General features: G+C 40.3%; 2 protein-coding genes across 5 annotated transcripts in view; both read right to left on the reverse strand.

Moving 5' to 3' along the window:
- Window positions 1-5,495, reverse strand: part of Ttbk2 (tau tubulin kinase 2) — a 111,689-nt gene extending 106,194 nt beyond the window's left edge. For both annotated transcript variants that reach the window (XM_052183319.1, XM_052183318.1), the window contains exon 1: window positions 5,109-5,495. The gene's annotated coding sequence lies outside the window, so the exon portion shown is untranslated. The remainder of the gene's footprint in view (window positions 1-5,108) is intronic.
- Window positions 5,496-14,947: 9,452 nt separating this feature from the next.
- Ubr1 (ubiquitin protein ligase E3 component n-recognin 1) overlaps window positions 14,948-18,524 on the reverse strand; it is a 121,706-nt gene continuing 118,129 nt past the window's right edge. For all 3 annotated transcript variants that reach the window (XM_052183354.1, XM_052183355.1, XM_052183353.1), the window contains one exon: window positions 14,948-17,418. In XM_052183354.1, the coding sequence (XP_052039314.1) occupies window positions 17,277-17,418 (142 nt within the window). In that variant the 3' untranslated portion in view covers window positions 14,948-17,276. The remainder of the gene's footprint in view (window positions 17,419-18,524) is intronic.

Consider the following 18,524-nt stretch of genomic DNA (forward strand, 5'->3'; position numbering starts at 1 on the left):
CCAAAAACAAAATGGAGACGTACTAGAAAGTTGGATGGGTCAGAAACTTGGAATGTGTAACTCAAAAAGACACAGACTATTACCAAGTAAAGTTAACCAAAGAGAAAGGCTATGTGAGCTACAAACAGCAAGGCCTAGGGGGAAGTGCTGATCTGAACAACACATTACATTACTATATGTCCACCATGGATCTATGGGACTTACTTCCCCTGTTTGGTTTGTCTTGCCTTGGTCCTACCCAACCTTGATATTTTCTCTTTCTTCCTTTGAGAATGAAAGTGTTCACCCTGTGCCATTACACGTTTTTTTCCTTTTGATTTTACAAGGCCTCACAGGTGAGTTTGCTTCAATCTCAGATACCTTGAACTTGGACTTTTGATCAATGTTAGATTTGTAAAGATTGTGTAAACTGTGGAGGTAGACTATATAGTTGTATGATCATGGACATGAGCCTTCAAAAGGCCAGAGATGGAATGTTAAGATGTTTTATTTTTATTTTATTTTAATCTCTCTCTCTCTCTCTCTCTCTCTCTCTCTCTCTCTCTCTCTCTCTCTCTCTCTCTCTCCCTCTCTCCCTCTCTCCCTCTCTCTTTCTCCCTTCTCTGGTGAGTTGAGTGTATGTGTGTGTAGGCTCCAGCTCCCATGACATAGCATGCATGTGAAGGTTTGAAACAGGGTCTGACTTTGCTGTTCTCCTCCAAACATACCAGATGAGAGCTTCCGAGGATTGTCATCTCCTCTTACCATCTCAGCACATGTACAGATGTGTGCTTCCACATCTGGCTTCACATGGGTTCTGGGGATTTGAATTCTGGTTCTCACACTTGTGTGATAACTTTTATTCATTGAGCCATCTTCCCAGTCCAAATGTTATGGTTTAAAGAGATATGCGTGGGTACAAGTTAACAAGAGGTGGACTTGTGAGGGCTAATTGCTAACTTGATTGAACCAAGAAGTGCTCAGGAGATTAATAAAGTACACCACTGGGTATATCTGTGAGGGCATGAGACACTAACGTAGGCATTTACTGTGCCTTCTCAATGCCATGAAGTGAGAGCTGATTCTTTTTCACCATGCCCTCCCTGTCACAGTGGGTATAACTGTAAAACAAAATGTTTCCTTCTTGGTTTTTCTCCTGTTTGCCACAAGTGCATAATATCTGAATAACACACAAGGGTTATAAGCACATCATCATCATCATCATCATTAATATTTTGTTTTTTTGGATTTGGTTTTTATGAGACAGGGTTTCTCTGTGTAGCCCTGGCTGTCCTGAAACTCACTCTGTAGACCAGGCTAGCCTCCGAACTTAGAAATCCACCTGCCTCTGCCTCCCAGAGTGCTTGGATTACAGGCATACGCCACCACCGCCCGGCACACATTATTTTTTTATTACATTTTTAATTAAAGTACATTTACTTTTAATTATTTAATTAGAGTGAAACTATTTCCACTGATCTCTGAAGCTAATACAAACACAGAATGAGTTAGGGTCAATAAAACAGAAACTTCCCTTGAGCTTTACCTCCAAACATTTGTCACAAGCTCATAGCTACACTTTCTCTTCATAATACACGAAACGTATACAATTATCAGTTTCTATCCGATTGCTCAAAAGTATATTGTAAGCTCAAAAGTAAAGAGATATCTCTTTTGTCTACTGCTCAGTCTTTAACCCACAGCAGTAAAACATGGAGAATGCTTAGCGAGTATTTTTAAAAAAATGGTTGTAAGGATTTGTTACAATAACTCACTATTCAAAGATTCAAAGAGATTGCTTTCAATAATTTATTTGTGTGTGTGTATATGTATATGTATATATGTGTATATGTGTATATATACATATATATATGACTCTTGTCTGCATGTATGTTTGTGCACATGTGAGTCTGGTGCTCTGAAGGCCAGAAGGCAGCACTGGATCGTCTAGAACTGAAGCTATTGATGGTTGTGAGCCACCACGTGGCTGCTGAAAACTGAGCACAGGTCCTCTGCAAGAAGAGCAAGTGCTCTTAAACACTGAGCCATCTTTCTAGCTCACCAGTCCTGAATGTTAGTAAATTCCTCACATGCAATGAAAGCCCAACAGAAAGGGAGTCCTAAGCCAGCTCACCATGTAATTCAGCAGCTAGATGATTTTTAAAGTCAAATATTATTAGTAGTATAGCTTGCACTTTTTTCTTTGGTTTTTCTTCTTTCTACTTTTTTCCCTTTATCTCTGGCTTACTAGGTATTGGAAAATGTTAATAAAAACCATTTTTAGATACTGTATAAGCTGAGATACCAAAGAAAAGAAAGACAAAAAGAAAATAAACAAACTGTACAAACATACTCTATAACATACAACACATGCAATGCAGAAAGCTGCAGACAAATATTAACAAAAACACAATATTGATATGATCACATGACTTAGATCAGGAAAACAACTCAACTTTACTTTTTAAGGCAATTATTTTTAACAAAGTAAAAAAAAAAAACAAAAAAGAAAGAAAATGTAAAAAGATAACTGAGGGCTAGAGAGACGGATGAGTAGCTAAGAGCACTGTCTGCTCTTCCAAAGGGCCCAGACTCAAGTCCCAGCACTCACAAGGCAGCACTTGATCATCATCAAGTTCCATGGGATCTAGCACCTTTTCTGGCCTCCTTGGACACTAGGCAGCATTCACACAATGCAATTACATATATGTAGGCAAAACAAATATACACATTAAAAAAAAATCAATGAGCTGGGTGTGACAGTACATGCTTGCAATCCTAGTTACTCCGGTGACAAACACAGGCAGATCATAAAACCCAGGTCGGCCTAGGCAATCTAGGAAGATCCTTTTTCAAAATAAAATGAAAAGCTGAGGATACAGCTCCATTGGTAAAAGTGCTTGCCTGGAATGCATGAAGCCCTGGGTTTGAACCCTAGCACAGCGTAACAATGGTAGTTAACACTTGTAATTCTAGCACTTAGGAGGCCCAGTCAGAAAGCTTATTGGGGCTTTAGAACCTGCCTGGACTACATAATAATTCTGCCTCTAAACAACAAAGCAATATCATCCATAGGTATTATTTGTAAGAATTGTATAGCATACAAAAAACTTCCTGCTTGCCAACAAAATGAAACTTAAATTCCATAATCAGAACTAACTAAGCTGTGTAACACACACTTTGAAACACCAACAGTTTATCACTGCATACACATCCAGGTAAAACACTGGTTCACACAAAATAAAGATAAATAAATCTAAACACTTCTAAACAACCCACAACTATCACATTTTGAATGCATCTTTATGTGTAAATTGCTCCCTAGAATTTTCTAAATTATACAAACTTCATTTCTTTTTTGTTTTGTTTTGTTTTGTTTTGTTTTTCCGAGACAGGATTTCTCTGTGTAGCCGTCTGACCTGGACCTCACTCTGTAGACCAGGCTGGCCTCGAACTCAGAAATCTGCCTGCCTCTGCCTCCCAAGTGATGGGATTAAAGGCGTGCACCACCACCACCACCACCACCACCACCACCACCACCACCATCACCACCACCACCCGGCCAAACTTCATTTCTTACATGACATTTAAGGATATATGAAGTCCTACATAATTGCTCAGCTTTCCTGGGGTATTAAAAACAAACAAAAAAACAAACAAACAAACAAAAACAGTACCTAACAAAAGAACCTGAAGTCATATACAACACAGATTCAATGACATGAACCATAGATAAGATGATGAACAAGATACAATCTTTAAGTCAGCTCTCTGCTCATAATTAAATTGTCCCAGTTTGAAATTATAAATAAAATGAATGAAGCTATGTGTGAGCCTTAATGTCTTTTATGTGTCCAAAGCTGAAAGAGGAAAATCAGTTTCTAACACTCCATTATAAAGTTAAACTATTAAAGAAACCTTCCTTTGTAGTGAAGGTTTCAAGCATCCCTTCTGGTGTCAATAAAAATTCATCATAGAGGAAATATAAGCTTCTGCATTAAAGATTTCTTTTATTATGTTTTAATTTTTAATAGATCATAATCCTCATCAGGATAGATTCTCCAAGATGGCATACTGTTATATCTGTCACTATTGCAGCTTCTTTAAAATCGCAAGACTGAAAGTAAAAAGTATCCAACCCACTCAATACTTTTAAAAATCCTCATTTTTTCCTATCCCTTAAATGAATGTTATTCTAGTCCACTTTGTTAAAAGAAAACAGATACATCTTTGCAGTAGATCCTGGCAGCATGTCACTGCAACTATTAATGGCTCAAAACCAAACACTGTAACAAAACACAGCCTGAATCTTCCTTGTATTTGAGAATTTGAGTCCATTCATAATACACTCTCTCACACACATTGAATTCTACTAAGTAACATCGTCCCGTCATATACAGATTAAAATAAAATTGTCTTCTTTAAATGTTAAAGGACAGCTTCCAAAGCTAGAGGAGAAGCCTATCAACTTTAATCCAAAGCAAAGTACAACTCAATGTCATTTTTACCTCTAAGGCAGCGCCACAACTGAAACAAAATGAACTTCATTGAAGGATCAGGTATCCTAGCATCCCCATGATTATTTACTTCTCTGACTCGACAGTGCGTATATGTGGGCTCTTTTGTCCCTCTTTCGGTATCCCCGCGTATCACCAGCATCATCTTTGTCAAAGCAAATCCCTCTGGTCATCACTTCAATACTACAAAGTCCTGGCCTTCCTGGTTACCACACAGATGAGATTTGGTAGTCCCGTCACCCTTCCATTACAGTGGGAAAAGCAAGATAGCATGAAACGCTCATAATTTTAAAAGACTTCTCTCTACTCGGTCCTGGTAGAAGAGTCATGAGTACAAGTGATATATGGGTCACCCACAGGAACAAACGAAGCAGCTTCATGACCCTCCAAGTTCAGGGAAGGCACCCAAAGCCTCCGGGGAAATGGGGCAGAAAGAGAACGATCTCTGGGATGAGGATCAATTTGGGTCTGGCGTCGCCTCAGGGCGTGGGCAGAAGAAACCCAGGGGTCTCCGGCAGTCTCCCCTCCACGCCTCGGTAGAACTGAGCAAGGAACGAGGCAGGCACAGGGAGGCTTCTAGGAGACGCCCTGGGGCTCGGGGGTGTGTCCTACCTGGGCCTCGGCGGACGCAGGATCTCTGACGGAGGACTATGGTCTAGCTCAGGGTCCGCACAGGCAGGAGTCACCGCTCAGCAGGCGGGCCCGCCACCGCCTGCCCATCCCCCGCCGCCCACTGCGGCGGGACCCGAGCGCGGCTTTGACGGCCGGCGGTCCCCTCGGATGCCGTCCGCGTCTAAAGGCGGCGGCGGCGGCTGCGGGTACTGCTGCGGATTGCCCCGGGCCGCTGCTCTCGTGCCAGCCCCTGCTCCTCCTCCTCCTCCTGCCGCCGCCTCCGCCTCGTCCCCACCGCTCCCATCGCCGCTGCGGCGACTACTGCAGCGCCCGCTGACCCGGCTCGACGTTACTCTCCCCCCCGCAAGCCGCACAGCCTAGCCCACCTGCCCTGCCAGCGCGCACCGCCCACCTCTCCGCCGCAGGTGCTGATTGGAGAGCACGTTCCCAACCCGTAGCGTCGGTTGGCTAGTCCCATTGCCTATCAGGAAGGGGGCGGAGAATTGGGCCGAGAGCGTCTCCGCCCCCCACCGGAGAATTGCCGCTATCTTCAGGTTTGCCTGAGAGGGCGAGTTACCGGGAAAGGAGCATCACAATGACAATGCGCGTGTGCTCAGGGATTCTGGGACTTGTAGTTCCAGCCTCCGCTGCAACGGCCGGCCTGTCCTGAGGAGAGATGTAAGGCGCAGTGCTTCTGAAAGCCGACTTCAGTAGGTGTTCTCCTAGCTTAGCGTGCTTGTGGCCACAGAGTTGGGTCCTTTGGAAGAAAATCGGTAATGCTTTGTCACTGAGGCAGTCGCGTCGAGAATCGTGAGGCCGGGTCACTGCTTAAGGTCTACTAGCTTGCTCAGACCTAGAGCTACCAGGATCTGGGAAATGGGCGCTGTCCCCCTAACCCACGCTGCTGGCTAGGGCCGGGAAACACGAAGGTGTTTGGAGAAAAGAAAGGAGTTACAAAGATGTCAGCCTGGTGAGGGAGTGCCCATTCACAACCTACGGAAAAAGATTTCATTGGCTTTTTGATAAAGACAATGAACAACTTTCGAGAGGACCAGTCTGGGACTCTAAGCTGGGAGTTTACAGGAGTGGCTCAAGACCCACAAAGACTGTGAAGGGTGGAACATTGAAGCTGTGTGGGAGACATTTTATGTTGAATGTGTCAAGCTCTTTGGTGAAAAACAAAACAAAAAAACTAAGAGTAAGTCCCCTCCTTTCTTTACTGGCCTTTATATAGACATTAAAAATTAAGAATTAACTTTACCAAGATCACAAAACTGATGTCAAAACCAAACTGTGGACCTGTTTAAATATTGAATGCCCAACGTTCTTTTTCCTTAACAGTTACAATGATTGCCGCAAGTTTGCCATGGGCAGAAAGGATGCGATGGGATGAATTATAAAGCTTAACTTTTACTTTCAAATATTTTCTTAGGTGACAGAAATGTTCTTACTGTTGAGGAAATACCAGCCTCTTTATGTTCTTTTACAAGCAGGAGACATCTTTACTGCCTGTCATGTTCAGGCTCTTGGATAAAAACCAGAACAACAGGCAACTGATGATGAAGTCATCTTGTTCTATTCAAACATAAAGACGTTGCCAGATTGTTTTGTTTCTATTGATTAAAGTTGGAAAATTTTTTCCCATTATTTAATACAGACATGTGCTACAAAAACAGGTAGAATTTTTAAAAAAATAGGTTAACATACAAATGGGTTTCATGTGGGATCTTCATTGTTTTCTCTTAAAGATAGGATGTAGCCCCCATGAAGCCCTGAATAATCTCAATTTTTTGATCTTCCTGCCTCAGCCTTGGGCATGCTGCAATTATAGCTCCCAGTTGGTATCTTGACAATCACCTTGTAAAATAAGCCAAGCCAGAATCAGCTAGCTAAACCACTCCCCAAATTCAGCCCCACAAAAAATGATACAATAAATGTTTAAGGTTTAATCCACAGCATCAAAAATAAATGTTTACTATTATCTTCAACACTAGTTGATTGTGTGGTGATAACTACTAATACAGAAAGATTTGGGAAAATAGGCAATGATGATGCACACCTTTAGTCCCAGCACTCAGGAGGCAGAGGCAGCCATTTCTCTGTGAGTTAGAGTCCAGCCTGGTCTATGGAAAGAGTTCCAAGACAACCAGGGCTACACAGAGAAACCCTGCCTTGAAATTTAAAAAACAAAAAAATTTGGGAAAATAAAGGTGAAATAGATGACTGACTCAGGTGTGCAGATGCCCTGGACACTTGAAAGAACAAAACTCAGACTTAGGAAGAATCTTACAAAGTATTCAGTAAGTTACATTTTTATACTGGGTAGTCTTCCTATAAGACATAATTCACTTTACAAAACTTTTTCCTCCTTTGCTCTAACATGAAATAAACATCAGCACACCGAATAACCCTCTCCTTTTCCTGTTCTTCCATATGTGTGCTAATCTACCCACATTTAGGTGCCACTTTGTAATGTTCTCCTGATCCCAACAGGAAATTACCTATGTGGGTCATTTGTAGCACATGGTGGTTACCAGGGCAACATGACAATGTTTTGTTTGTTTGTTGTGCCCTAGCAGGGCAAGCACAATACTCCAGAACCACATCCCCAGCCCCAACACCACAGTATGAATCAGCATGAAGATCAAAGAAAGGAGATGGCGGACATTTTTTCTTCCTTTGTCTTTAAAAATTATCTACACAGAGAAACCCTATCTCTAAAAAAAAAAAAAAATTCTCTGGGGACATGAAGAAAGTGTTGAGTTCACCCCCCTGCTTGTGATGGTTACTTTTCCTTTTGTCACCTTGACAGGGTTCAAGGTAGAATCACCAAAGAAGCAAGCTCTTTGGTGTGTCTACAAGGGATTATCTAGATTTTGTTAGTGGAGAGGGGGAAGACAGACACACCCTAATCCAGCTAGCAGTGTAGGCCACAGAGGAACCCTGAATGAATGTGTGCAGTTGACATGGGAATAGTAAAGCATCTTCTATCCCGCCAGTCTGAGTGCAAATGCTGGCAGTGTGTGCAGAAAAGCAAGAAAGCAAGTTAACAGGAGACCAGCATTCGTCTCCCTCTACTTCCCTGACTACAAATGCAAGGTGACCAAACATCTCACACTCCACAGCTTCCCCACCATACTGGATTGCACCTTTGAACTATAAACCAAAATAAACTCTTCCTTAAGCTGCTTCCCTGACCCCAAGTGCTTTGTCAGCACAAGAGAATTAGCTAATGATGAGCCAAAAAAGCAAGAATCTCACTGGTAGAATGCAGGTTTATCACGTACAGTGCTGAGTCTAATTCCTGGGGTCAAAAAAGAGTCAAAACAAAACTTCTCAGAACCCAGAATTGTACACTAATAACTGTGCATTAGTTAATTTCCTCACAGCTGTCAGGCTATTTTCAAACTGAGTACATAGTGCTTCAAAACATGAAATTCAATAGTGGGGTTTACAAATGCTTCTGCAAACCACCAGCCTTGCCTTTAGATTTTTCATCAAACTAGTTTCTATTTAAACATTACTCAATCGACAAAATTTCGAAAAACAAATTTTCATAGGGTGGACTACTTTACCAGATACTAGGAAAACAAATACAAACTTCAGAGTTCTGCTTTGTACTTAGCAAATACTCAGATCCTATAGAATACATTGTAGCAACCACTACTTTGGAAGTTTCTAGCATATGAACTACCCTATTTGTGTTCTGATCTTATTTTTAGTAATTTTGAAACTTCATCTTTTTGTGTTGATAAGCTTTATGTCAAAAACTTAAAAATCCAAATATGAGGAATAAAGATAGAAAAAATGTTGGACTGCCAAACAAAATAACCATAATTTGGAGGATATGGATTGTTGAATATCAATTTTTGTTTGATGGCAATTAAAATAGACTATAAGGAAGTATTGAGACTGACAAAAAAAAGTAAAGTTAAAAAAAAAACCAAGAACGTTTACATTTATAAAGTAGTTCTAGGGTAAGATCAATAATAGACCATTTGACTAACTTGCCTAAAGACACTGGGTTTGATTTCTAGAACTGCAAAAAGAAGGGAAGAACTGATTCTATGATCCTAGTCTAATTATAGGGGGGTTGTTTTGTTTTTGTTTTTTTGAGACAGGGTTTTGCTATGTAGCCTTGAGCTGTCCTGAAACTTGTTCAAACTCAGAGATCCGCCTGCCTCTGCCTCCTGAGTGCTGGGATTAAATGCTGCTGGGATTAAACCACTGCTGTCCACCTGTAGTTGTTTCTTAATTTCCTTGCCATTTTTCCCTAGCTTTTATGAGACTCAGATTAATTATATCATTAAAGGTAAACTTAAAAAGTTTGTTTTGTGCAGGGGGGAAAAGTACTAGGGATTGGACCTAGACCATCACACATTCCAGGCAAATGGTTTATTATTGAGCCATAGCTTCAAGCCAGCAGCTATGGTTTTTAGAACATTAAAATATATGTTTTGCTCAGGGTTTTTATGTATTTATTTTTAATGTGCGCTTTTGTGTGTGTGTGTGTGTGTGTGTGTGTCTTTGCTCTGTATGTATGTCTGTTTGAAGGAGTTGGATCCACTGGAACTGGAGTTATAGTTGTGAGCTGCCATGTGAGTGATGGGAATTGAACCTGGTCCCTGGGAAAAACAGCCAAAGCTCTTAACCATTGAACCATCTCTCCAGTCTTGTCAGGTGTTGTTTTTTATTGGGTACTGGGAATTGAATTCCCAGTTCAGGGCTTTTTTGTTTTGGGGGTTTTATTTTGTTTTGATCCCCCTTGTGTGCAACAGGAAAATCATCTAGTAATACATCATTACATCCCTATAGGTTTAGTTAGCTCATTGGTTTGCTTGTTTTTATTGAGACAAAGTCTCAATGCTAGCACAGGCTAGCTTCAAATTTCATAGCTCCCTCCATGCTTCCGTTTCCCAAATGCTGGGATTATGGGCATCTGCCCACTCTGCCCGGCCTTATAGTCACAGTTTTAAAATGAGGAACAAGGAGGTAATGCTTTCATCCCTCATGTTGTGTGCCTCTGGACAGTCAGGAAAAAAGCTCTGTGGTTTCTACAGTTTGGGATTAGCTTGATACTCCAAACACTGAACCACTCACACTGTAACTATGGTGATTTTGAGACACCACCCCCCTAGCCCCCCCCCCCCCGCCAGCCCCCACTCCCCCCCCCCCCCCCCCCCCGACAGTTTGGCAGGTTGACAGTGCTAATAGCTCACCCTAGTGATCAGAGTGTATCACTGCAGGGGGCATTCGGCCTTCCAGTTAGAGATTTTTTTTAAAAAAACTTTTATTGAGTTAGGATAATTATCCTGATAAATATTATTCTAATATATTTTCTAGTACTGTTATTTGGGCATAGTATATTCTACATTATAAAAATACTTGCAAATGGCAGATAAATTTCTAGAAATGTACTATATGTAATATATATGTATGTATATAGTATATATACATATATATACTATATGTAATATATATATATATACATATACACACACACACACACACACACACAATCAAGGTACAACATCATATGGTGAATTAAATGAATACAAGATGTGGACCCCATATGTTCTTTACATGTATTTATTATTATAAGCTATGTAATCCTTCATACTTCCTACTCTTTTTTAGTATTTAAGTACACTCAATTGTTAAACCAAACCAAACCAAAACCAAACAAATAATCCAAACCAAACAACAACAAAACTCACAAACCTATTTTGGCAGTAATTCTTGGAGTGGGAATATAGTTCCATATTAGAGCACTTGCCTGGCATGTTCAAAGTCCTGAGTTTGATCCCCAGCACTGCAAATTGATTAATGAAAAAAGCAAAATACTAAAACAAACAAAACTACACATGTTCTCATGCTTTGTATCAACCTCCAAACCCATGCTTTCCCTTAAAGATTTTTTACTTTCAAGTGTGTGTGTCTTGTCTGTCCTCTCTCTCTCTCTCTCTCTCTCTCTCTCTCTGTGTGTGTGTGTGTGTGTGTGTGTGAGAGAGAGAGAGAGAGAGAGAGAGAGAGCGACAGAGACAGAGACAGAGAGAGCACATGCTGAAGTACTTGGGAATCAACCTCACGTCCTCTGGAAGAACAGTGCATACTCTTGACTCCTGAGCCATCTTTTCAGTCTGGGCTTACTTTTCGCTTTTTTTTTTTTTTTTTAATCTTCTGCTTTAAGATGGTTATGTATTGCTTTATTTATTTCTTTAAGGCCTACCCAGAAACATGACCAGGGTTAATTGTCAAGACTTCAGAGGAGAGGAGAGAGAGCACATTCTTTTATTTACTTAGTCCTGGCACTGTAAATGTAGATGGGGCTGGTATCAAACTCACGGAGATCAGCTTGGTCTCTGTTCTAAGATTAAATGCATAGAAGCAGAATTTGGTTTACTGGTTTCAGGGCTGCATTCCAGGGTTGCTACTGCCTGTCCTTATGACTAATTCTACTGTGTATGCTGTTATCTCTTTACAAATCAGGTTGCTGTTATACTAGAGGATGTAGAGACCCAGTTGGAGATGGGAGCTAGGACCAGTGAGTTCCTATCCATCTATAATTACAACTCAGAACCCTGCCTCAACTCCCTCCCTGAGTCCCTTGTAATAACTGTCCATCTCCTCCAGATATATGAATATCATGCTTTGCATATCTGGGTATTTTAATATCAGTGCATGTTTAGAGTTGTTAATTCCTCCTGCTGAGCTGACCCCTTATCATTTTATTCCATTTCCCCAGCCCAAGGCAGGGTCACTCACACCATGTTGTCCAGGCTGTGCTCAAATTTGTTGTCTCAGGTGATTTTCCTTCCCAGACTACTGAGTAGCTAGGCAGCCAGCCAATTCTCTCTCTCTCTCTCTCTCTCTCTCTCTCTCACACACACACACACACACACACACACACACACTTTTGATTTAGCTATACTTCATCTCACATGATAACTCTTGTGTTTTTGGGGGGTAGGGCTTCATTTGCATGGAGTATCTTATCGAATTTCTTCACACTCAGTACCTGCATATCTTGTTGTTTTGGCACTTATTTACTGGTTTTTGTATGTGTGTATATACATATATGTGTATATACATTATTGATATTAAAACACTGATACTAAAATACCCAGATATGCAAAGCATGATATTCATATACCTGGAGGAGATGGACAGTTATTACAAGGGAAGCAGGGAGGGAATTGAGGCAGGGTCCTGAGTTGTAATTATAGCTGGCTAGGAACTCACTGGTCCTAGCTCCCATCTCCAACTGGGTCTCTACATCCTCTAGTATAACAGCATATATGTGTTTGTGCATAGTCACATGTGTACGCTCCCATCTCCAACTGGGTCTCTACATCCTCTAGAGGACAGCTTGTGTAGTCAGTTCTCTACTTGAGGGGAATCTTTCTGGAATAAGCATCAAATACCAATGAGTGGAGAAGAGATGCCACCAGTGGACCAATGCCAGGACAGCTCCTGAAAGGCTTCGATCCTGGATCCAGTTTGCATTCTCATTTTATATTCGAAAACCACAAGGTGGGCCAGGCAAGCAAGCAATATTTTTCAGAGTGTATGTTGCAGTCAGCAGGTTGTTAAGGGCAACAGCCTATTGTTCCAGCTATTTCTCTGTGTCAGTTTCAGGTAGCCAGTGACATCATGCTTGGCAAACAGGCAGTACAAGCAGTGCTTTAAGTAAATCACTATATCAGCATTTGATAAATGGTATTTTCTACCTTATTCTACTTTTCTACCATGTGTGGTCTGGGGATGGAGCTCAGAATGTCAGACTTGGTGGCCAGCGGCTTTACCGGCTCACCCTGGTCCCCTGTGCCCTATTAAACCATGTCCTTGTAAGCAATGTAACTTGGGTATAGTTTTTTTCATTTCAAGTTTATCACTCTGTCTTGTAGAATTTGTTTCATTTCATTTCATTGGTTAGCAATTATGTAACATATCCTTTTGAGTTCTTTTCTTTCTCTCTTAGACTTTTCCTTTCCGCTAAATGACTTACTCCAGTCATGTTTGATCACTTACTATTTTCTGTTTGTCTACTTTAGACTTTTGTTTTGTGGTTAATATAGACTTAAAAAAAAATCAGAGTTTGGTTATAACAAGCTCATCTGTATGACAGCAGTCTAACACGAGAAAAGGAACTACAATAAACAACAAACCCTATACTTTCAGGGGTCACTCTTCCTTGGTGAACTTTGAATGCTTCATTTCCTATCTTCTAATTGACTTGTCTGCAATGGCTAATCTCAATTGTCAGCTTGATGAGATCTAGAATTACCTGGGAGATGAATTTCTGGGTGGTTGTATTGATTATTTAGTTGAGACAGGAAGACCTACCAGCCATAGTGAGAGGGATAGACTATACCCACCTGAGCCTGAGCCCAAGAATCAGTTGCTTCATTCTTTCTGCAGATACAATGTGACAAGCTACTGTTCCTGATACTCTTAACTGTGAGCCAAAATAAATTATTTCTTTTTCCTTTTTTTTCTTTTTTTTGGTTTTTTGGATTTGGTTTTTTTGAGACAGGGTTTCTCTGTATAGCCCTGGCTGTCCTGGAACTCACTCTGTAGACCAGGCTGGCCTCGAACTCAGAAATCCACCTGCCTCTGCCTCCCAGAGTGCTGGGATTACAGGCGTGCGCCACCCCTCCCCGCCCCCCCCCCCCCCAGCTTGCACCACCACTGCCCGGCTAACTATTTCTAAAGTTGCTTTTATCAGTGTATTTTTATCATAGCAATAGAAGACACTCTCAAATGCCATCTCTTCCTAGAAACACAGCCATGTTATGGAGGCTGGTTCCCAAACTGATAGGCTCCAGTAATCCTTCTGCCTCAGACTCCTGAGTAATTGGAACTGCAAGGCACAAACCACCCACTATCCTTGGCTTGTAGAATTTATTTTTTAATCTTCATATTGGTTAGTAGTGATTTACCTACTGTTTTACAATACTAGAACATTCTGAATTTATCAGTAAAGTCACTCTTGCCTGTGAATTGCTATCTTTCTTTTTTGTGGTGCTGGGAATCAAACCCAGGATCATATACATACTAGGCAAATGGTCTACCTGACTTACACTCTTATCGCCAAAGTCTTTCTATTCCACGAGAACCCTTTAGCATTTCTTGTAGGACAGCTCTGACAGAGATAGGACTCTTAGCTTTTTATTTGATGAAAATATTTTTTTCCTCTTTCAATCCTGAAGGCTAGATTTATCTTGGCTGATTTTCCCCTGTCAGTACTATGTATATCTTAAGTACCTTCTCTTTGCTTACAGAATTTCTGAGAGGTTTGCCATTAGATAGAGACTCTCTTATGTTTGTTTCTTTTCTCTTGCAGCCTTGAATATCTTTATTATTTTATACCTTGGAGAGCTTAATTATGACAATGGGGCAAACTTGGTTGAATTAAAACCTTCCAGTTTTGTGCTATGTCATACAATGTGTTTAATGTAGGCATAGGACACTATATGAAAATAGTATGTATAAATCTACATGTGGTGATGGAATGTACAGTCAAAAAGTTTGGAGACCATTAACCTTAAAAGTCTGTGTCTTGAAAAAACTTTAAGCTGGGTGTGGTGACAGATGCCTATAATTCCAGTACTTCAGAGGTGGAGGCAAAGGATCACAGCCTCAGCTGTGTCATGAGTTTGAGCCCAGCATGAGCCCCAAGAAACTCTGCTTAAAACAAACAAACAAACAAAAAACCATGGCTGGGCTGACATACTTTTAAGTAGAGCTCCTTTCTAAGGTAAGATTTTTATACTTCAAACCCAAATCCCCAAACATGAGAAGTCCCTTTTTTTCTTTTTAAATATACACATATAAGATATTTTATTTCAAAAAGCACAAGAACATTATACAAGTTTTTAATTTACATTTTTGCAATAAAAGATATCAATATATGCATCATTTGTATAACTTCATCATGAATGGAATTTGAATCAGTGGTATAAACATTTCGCAGTCACTAAATGTCGATCATCATCACAGTGAACCAAAATGCATAGTTGTTATGAAATGACAAATGACCACTAGAAGGTGAACTCACAGCCCATACACTGACAAAATAAATTAATTATACAGATATATGTTTATCTTTACTGTATCATTAAAATCCTTGCTAGTCCCTCACCAATATTAAAAACACAGAGTTGGGAGCCATCCTACTAAACCAATTCTTTCACATACTACACTAAATAAAGTGACTTGGTTGCTTAAGTAAACTTCTTAGCAGACTTAAATCATGTCATGATGAATACTATTAAAAATCCCTTGGGCTGGGGCAGCACTGTGGCCTAAGTCCACCTGCAGTGCAGAAACTTCCATCTCAAGAAGCAGAACTTGGGCGATGAATTAGGATCTTTGGCCACTGCTAGCTAGTCCTCCTGGCACCTTGAGAGCTTAGCTCCAGGGTTTACAAATTGAATCTAAGAAGACTAAAAATAAAGTCTTTATCCTTGGCAAATGGGGCCAGATGACTAAAGCAGAAATGAGCATCTTATGTTGCCTATTCTAGCCCAGATTTCAGAGCTAAACAATCTCCCCCCAAAAAATTATAGAAAAAACAAAGGGCAATGTTCAAATCACTTAATCATATTGGCAAATGGTACAAGCCAAATACTGAATTTACTGAACTTTATCTCATAATTGCTGTGAACTGTTCATTATAGTTGCATCTAGTTCCTGCTTTCTTCTGAATAGTATTTATCCAAGTAGGAAATCATGATTGTGAATCTGGTTCCTGCTCACACCAATCCTTTACTGCAAAATCCACTTTCCATTCCATAAAAATGGCAACAAATTTAACCCCAAATGTGCATTACTGATCACTGAGCAAATGTGTTTTTACTTCCTTGCTTTCACTAAACAGAAGGCAGGAAAACACTTAGACACACACATGGCAGCAGTAGCCAAGGGCAAAAGAAGATACAATCTCCAAACACATCTTTCAACTGCAATATTATCCAATATCACAGAAGCTAAAATAAGTATCGATCTACTCACAAGTTCTTGATATAAGACATTAAAACCAAGAATTAAGTCTATGCACAGACTCAAGAGAACAGTATTATTTATAAGCATGATGGCTCAACCTCAGCAGGTTATAACAGGACACAGACCTGATTACATTGCTTTTTTTTTCCGGCTCTTTATATTAATCATAAACTGTCATTTACAAAAGGTTTTACATAGACATCAAATCAAGGATCTGTTTCTTACAAGCCATAGAAGGTTGCAGAACTGGCTTAAATGGGAGAGTGTTCTAATTTCATCACATATGACCATTCACTGGGGCAATTTTTTGATTCTCATTCTACAAAGAGTTTTCTGAGAGACAATAGGATGGGGCCACAAGAGACAAGATCTCACTGCAGAAACCTGCCTTAAAAAATGGAACAGATGGGTAACTTGTGACTCCACTGAGCTACCTGGAATCAGGTGAGGATAACAGGCTTTCTGTATAAGGAATGTATAATAAGCACATTCTCCTAATTCTTCTTGAGATCTATATTGGAAGGATGCTTTCTAGACTAGCACAACTAACACTCTGTCCATATAGAGATTTAGATCTGTTTCTGGCTGTAGCCATAGGTGGTACATTAAGGATATTTCCGTAAAGAAGAAAGTTGTTTACATGTTTTGAAATCTTTAGTTGAAAGAAACTGCTTAGTTGTGCAATTCCTCTTTAGATCATCACAGGGATCAGCATCTTGTGATCAGAGATCTAATTCAAGATAAACTACACTTGGGAAACACCAAATACAAAAGTGCAGAGACGTTAACCAGATGGAGAAATGTCCACAATCGCTTAATGTGACCTCATTAACCAGGTGGATGGTATGAAATGAAATAGGACAGTTATGAAGGGAAAGGAGTTTTCTGGAAATATTAGCAGAAATAGACACTTGGATGAACAAGCATTTCTTTAGTGTTCTAGAACATAAAACATTAATCTATGTCTTGTTTTTCCCTTGAAGCTTATGTTTGATAATTGAAAGCAATATTCCATTAAGGAATATTTTATTAATGTATGTGAATCTGGACATGGATCAAAAGACCCTCCAATACTTCCCCGTCCTCAGAAAGTTCTCTAGAATTTTAGATCAGTCTTTATTATTGATGTCACTCATGATTGTCTTGAGGCAGAGCTGTAGCTCAGAGTAACTGCCAGTTGAATCCAAATAGCATCTGATTAGTCTCCTGGCTCCGAGCAATCTCTTCTATAATGCAGTGCTGTTGCCAGACCAAATGCAGCTTCCGATACCGCTCCCGAGATAAATGAAGTGGGTTTCCCCTCCTTCAGGAAACAAAACAAAACAAAACCAACATCTAAGCTTTAATCAATAACGGTGCCATCTCTAGTCTTAAATCAGTGTACACTACCAAGACACCCCTGCAGCTGTGAACACAAGCGTCAGCCAGGCCTGAGAAATGGCAACTCTTCACTGATTACTAAGCACCTGGCACACCACTTAGTTAAAGAAGCAGACATGGACTCCTTGACTATTTGGGAAATCAGACCCTATACATGATGAACATAATGAGACCTCATTTAAACAGGTTCTAACTTGAAGCAGCTCTGGTCTTTTCTGGTGGTTAGCTGAATGGGTTTTTCTAATGGCTTTCTGTCCTCACAATTTACCCAGCTTCAGTTTATGATTTTGTGTAGGAGATTAGGTTTGAGGCATAACACTAAGGTCTTAAATCATCATTCTGCTCAGAAATACTTTGTTTTATAACCTTCCCTATGATTCATCTTGCACGTGCTTGGTGAGCACTTTCTTGCTTGTGTTTTTTCTCAGTCTTGTTACAGTGTCCAGGCTGGGTTTGAACAGCAATACTCCAAATGACCTTCCTGCTTCATTCTCCCAGGTAGCAAGGACTACATCTAGATGTGCATCATCATACCTGGCTTAGCAATATTTAAGTAACTACATTTCTATTCCAGGGTTACCTAGTTTGCAACACTGTGCCAGCTAACTCAAAAGTCTGAGGTCTGCTGAGTACAGTAATAGAGATAACCAGCATCTCAGTTCCTGAAACATCAAACGTCTCAGCTCCTTGTCCTCTTTCACACTGTTTATCATTAACTTAAAAGTTCTACATTTTTGTACTATTCTAGAACAACTTGAGATTATCCTTGGTTACTAACTATTTTGTTGTTGTTGCTATTGGTTTTGTTTTTGAGATAGACTCTCACCATGTGACCCTGGCTGGCCACTATTAAGATCTGATGACCCTTAAATTCACAGAGACACATCTGCACTTACCTCTTGTGTAGTGGAATTAAAGGTGACCTCCACTCTGACCAGCATTACCTACTTTTACCACTCAGTACCTCCCCCCTTAAACTTAAAGGCAAGTCAAACGCTGTCTCAATAAAAACAAATCCCTATACAATCC

This window comes from Apodemus sylvaticus, chromosome 5 (genome assembly GCF_947179515.1).
Source record: "Apodemus sylvaticus chromosome 5, mApoSyl1.1, whole genome shotgun sequence".
Classification (NCBI taxonomy): domain Eukaryota; kingdom Metazoa; phylum Chordata; class Mammalia; order Rodentia; family Muridae; genus Apodemus; species Apodemus sylvaticus.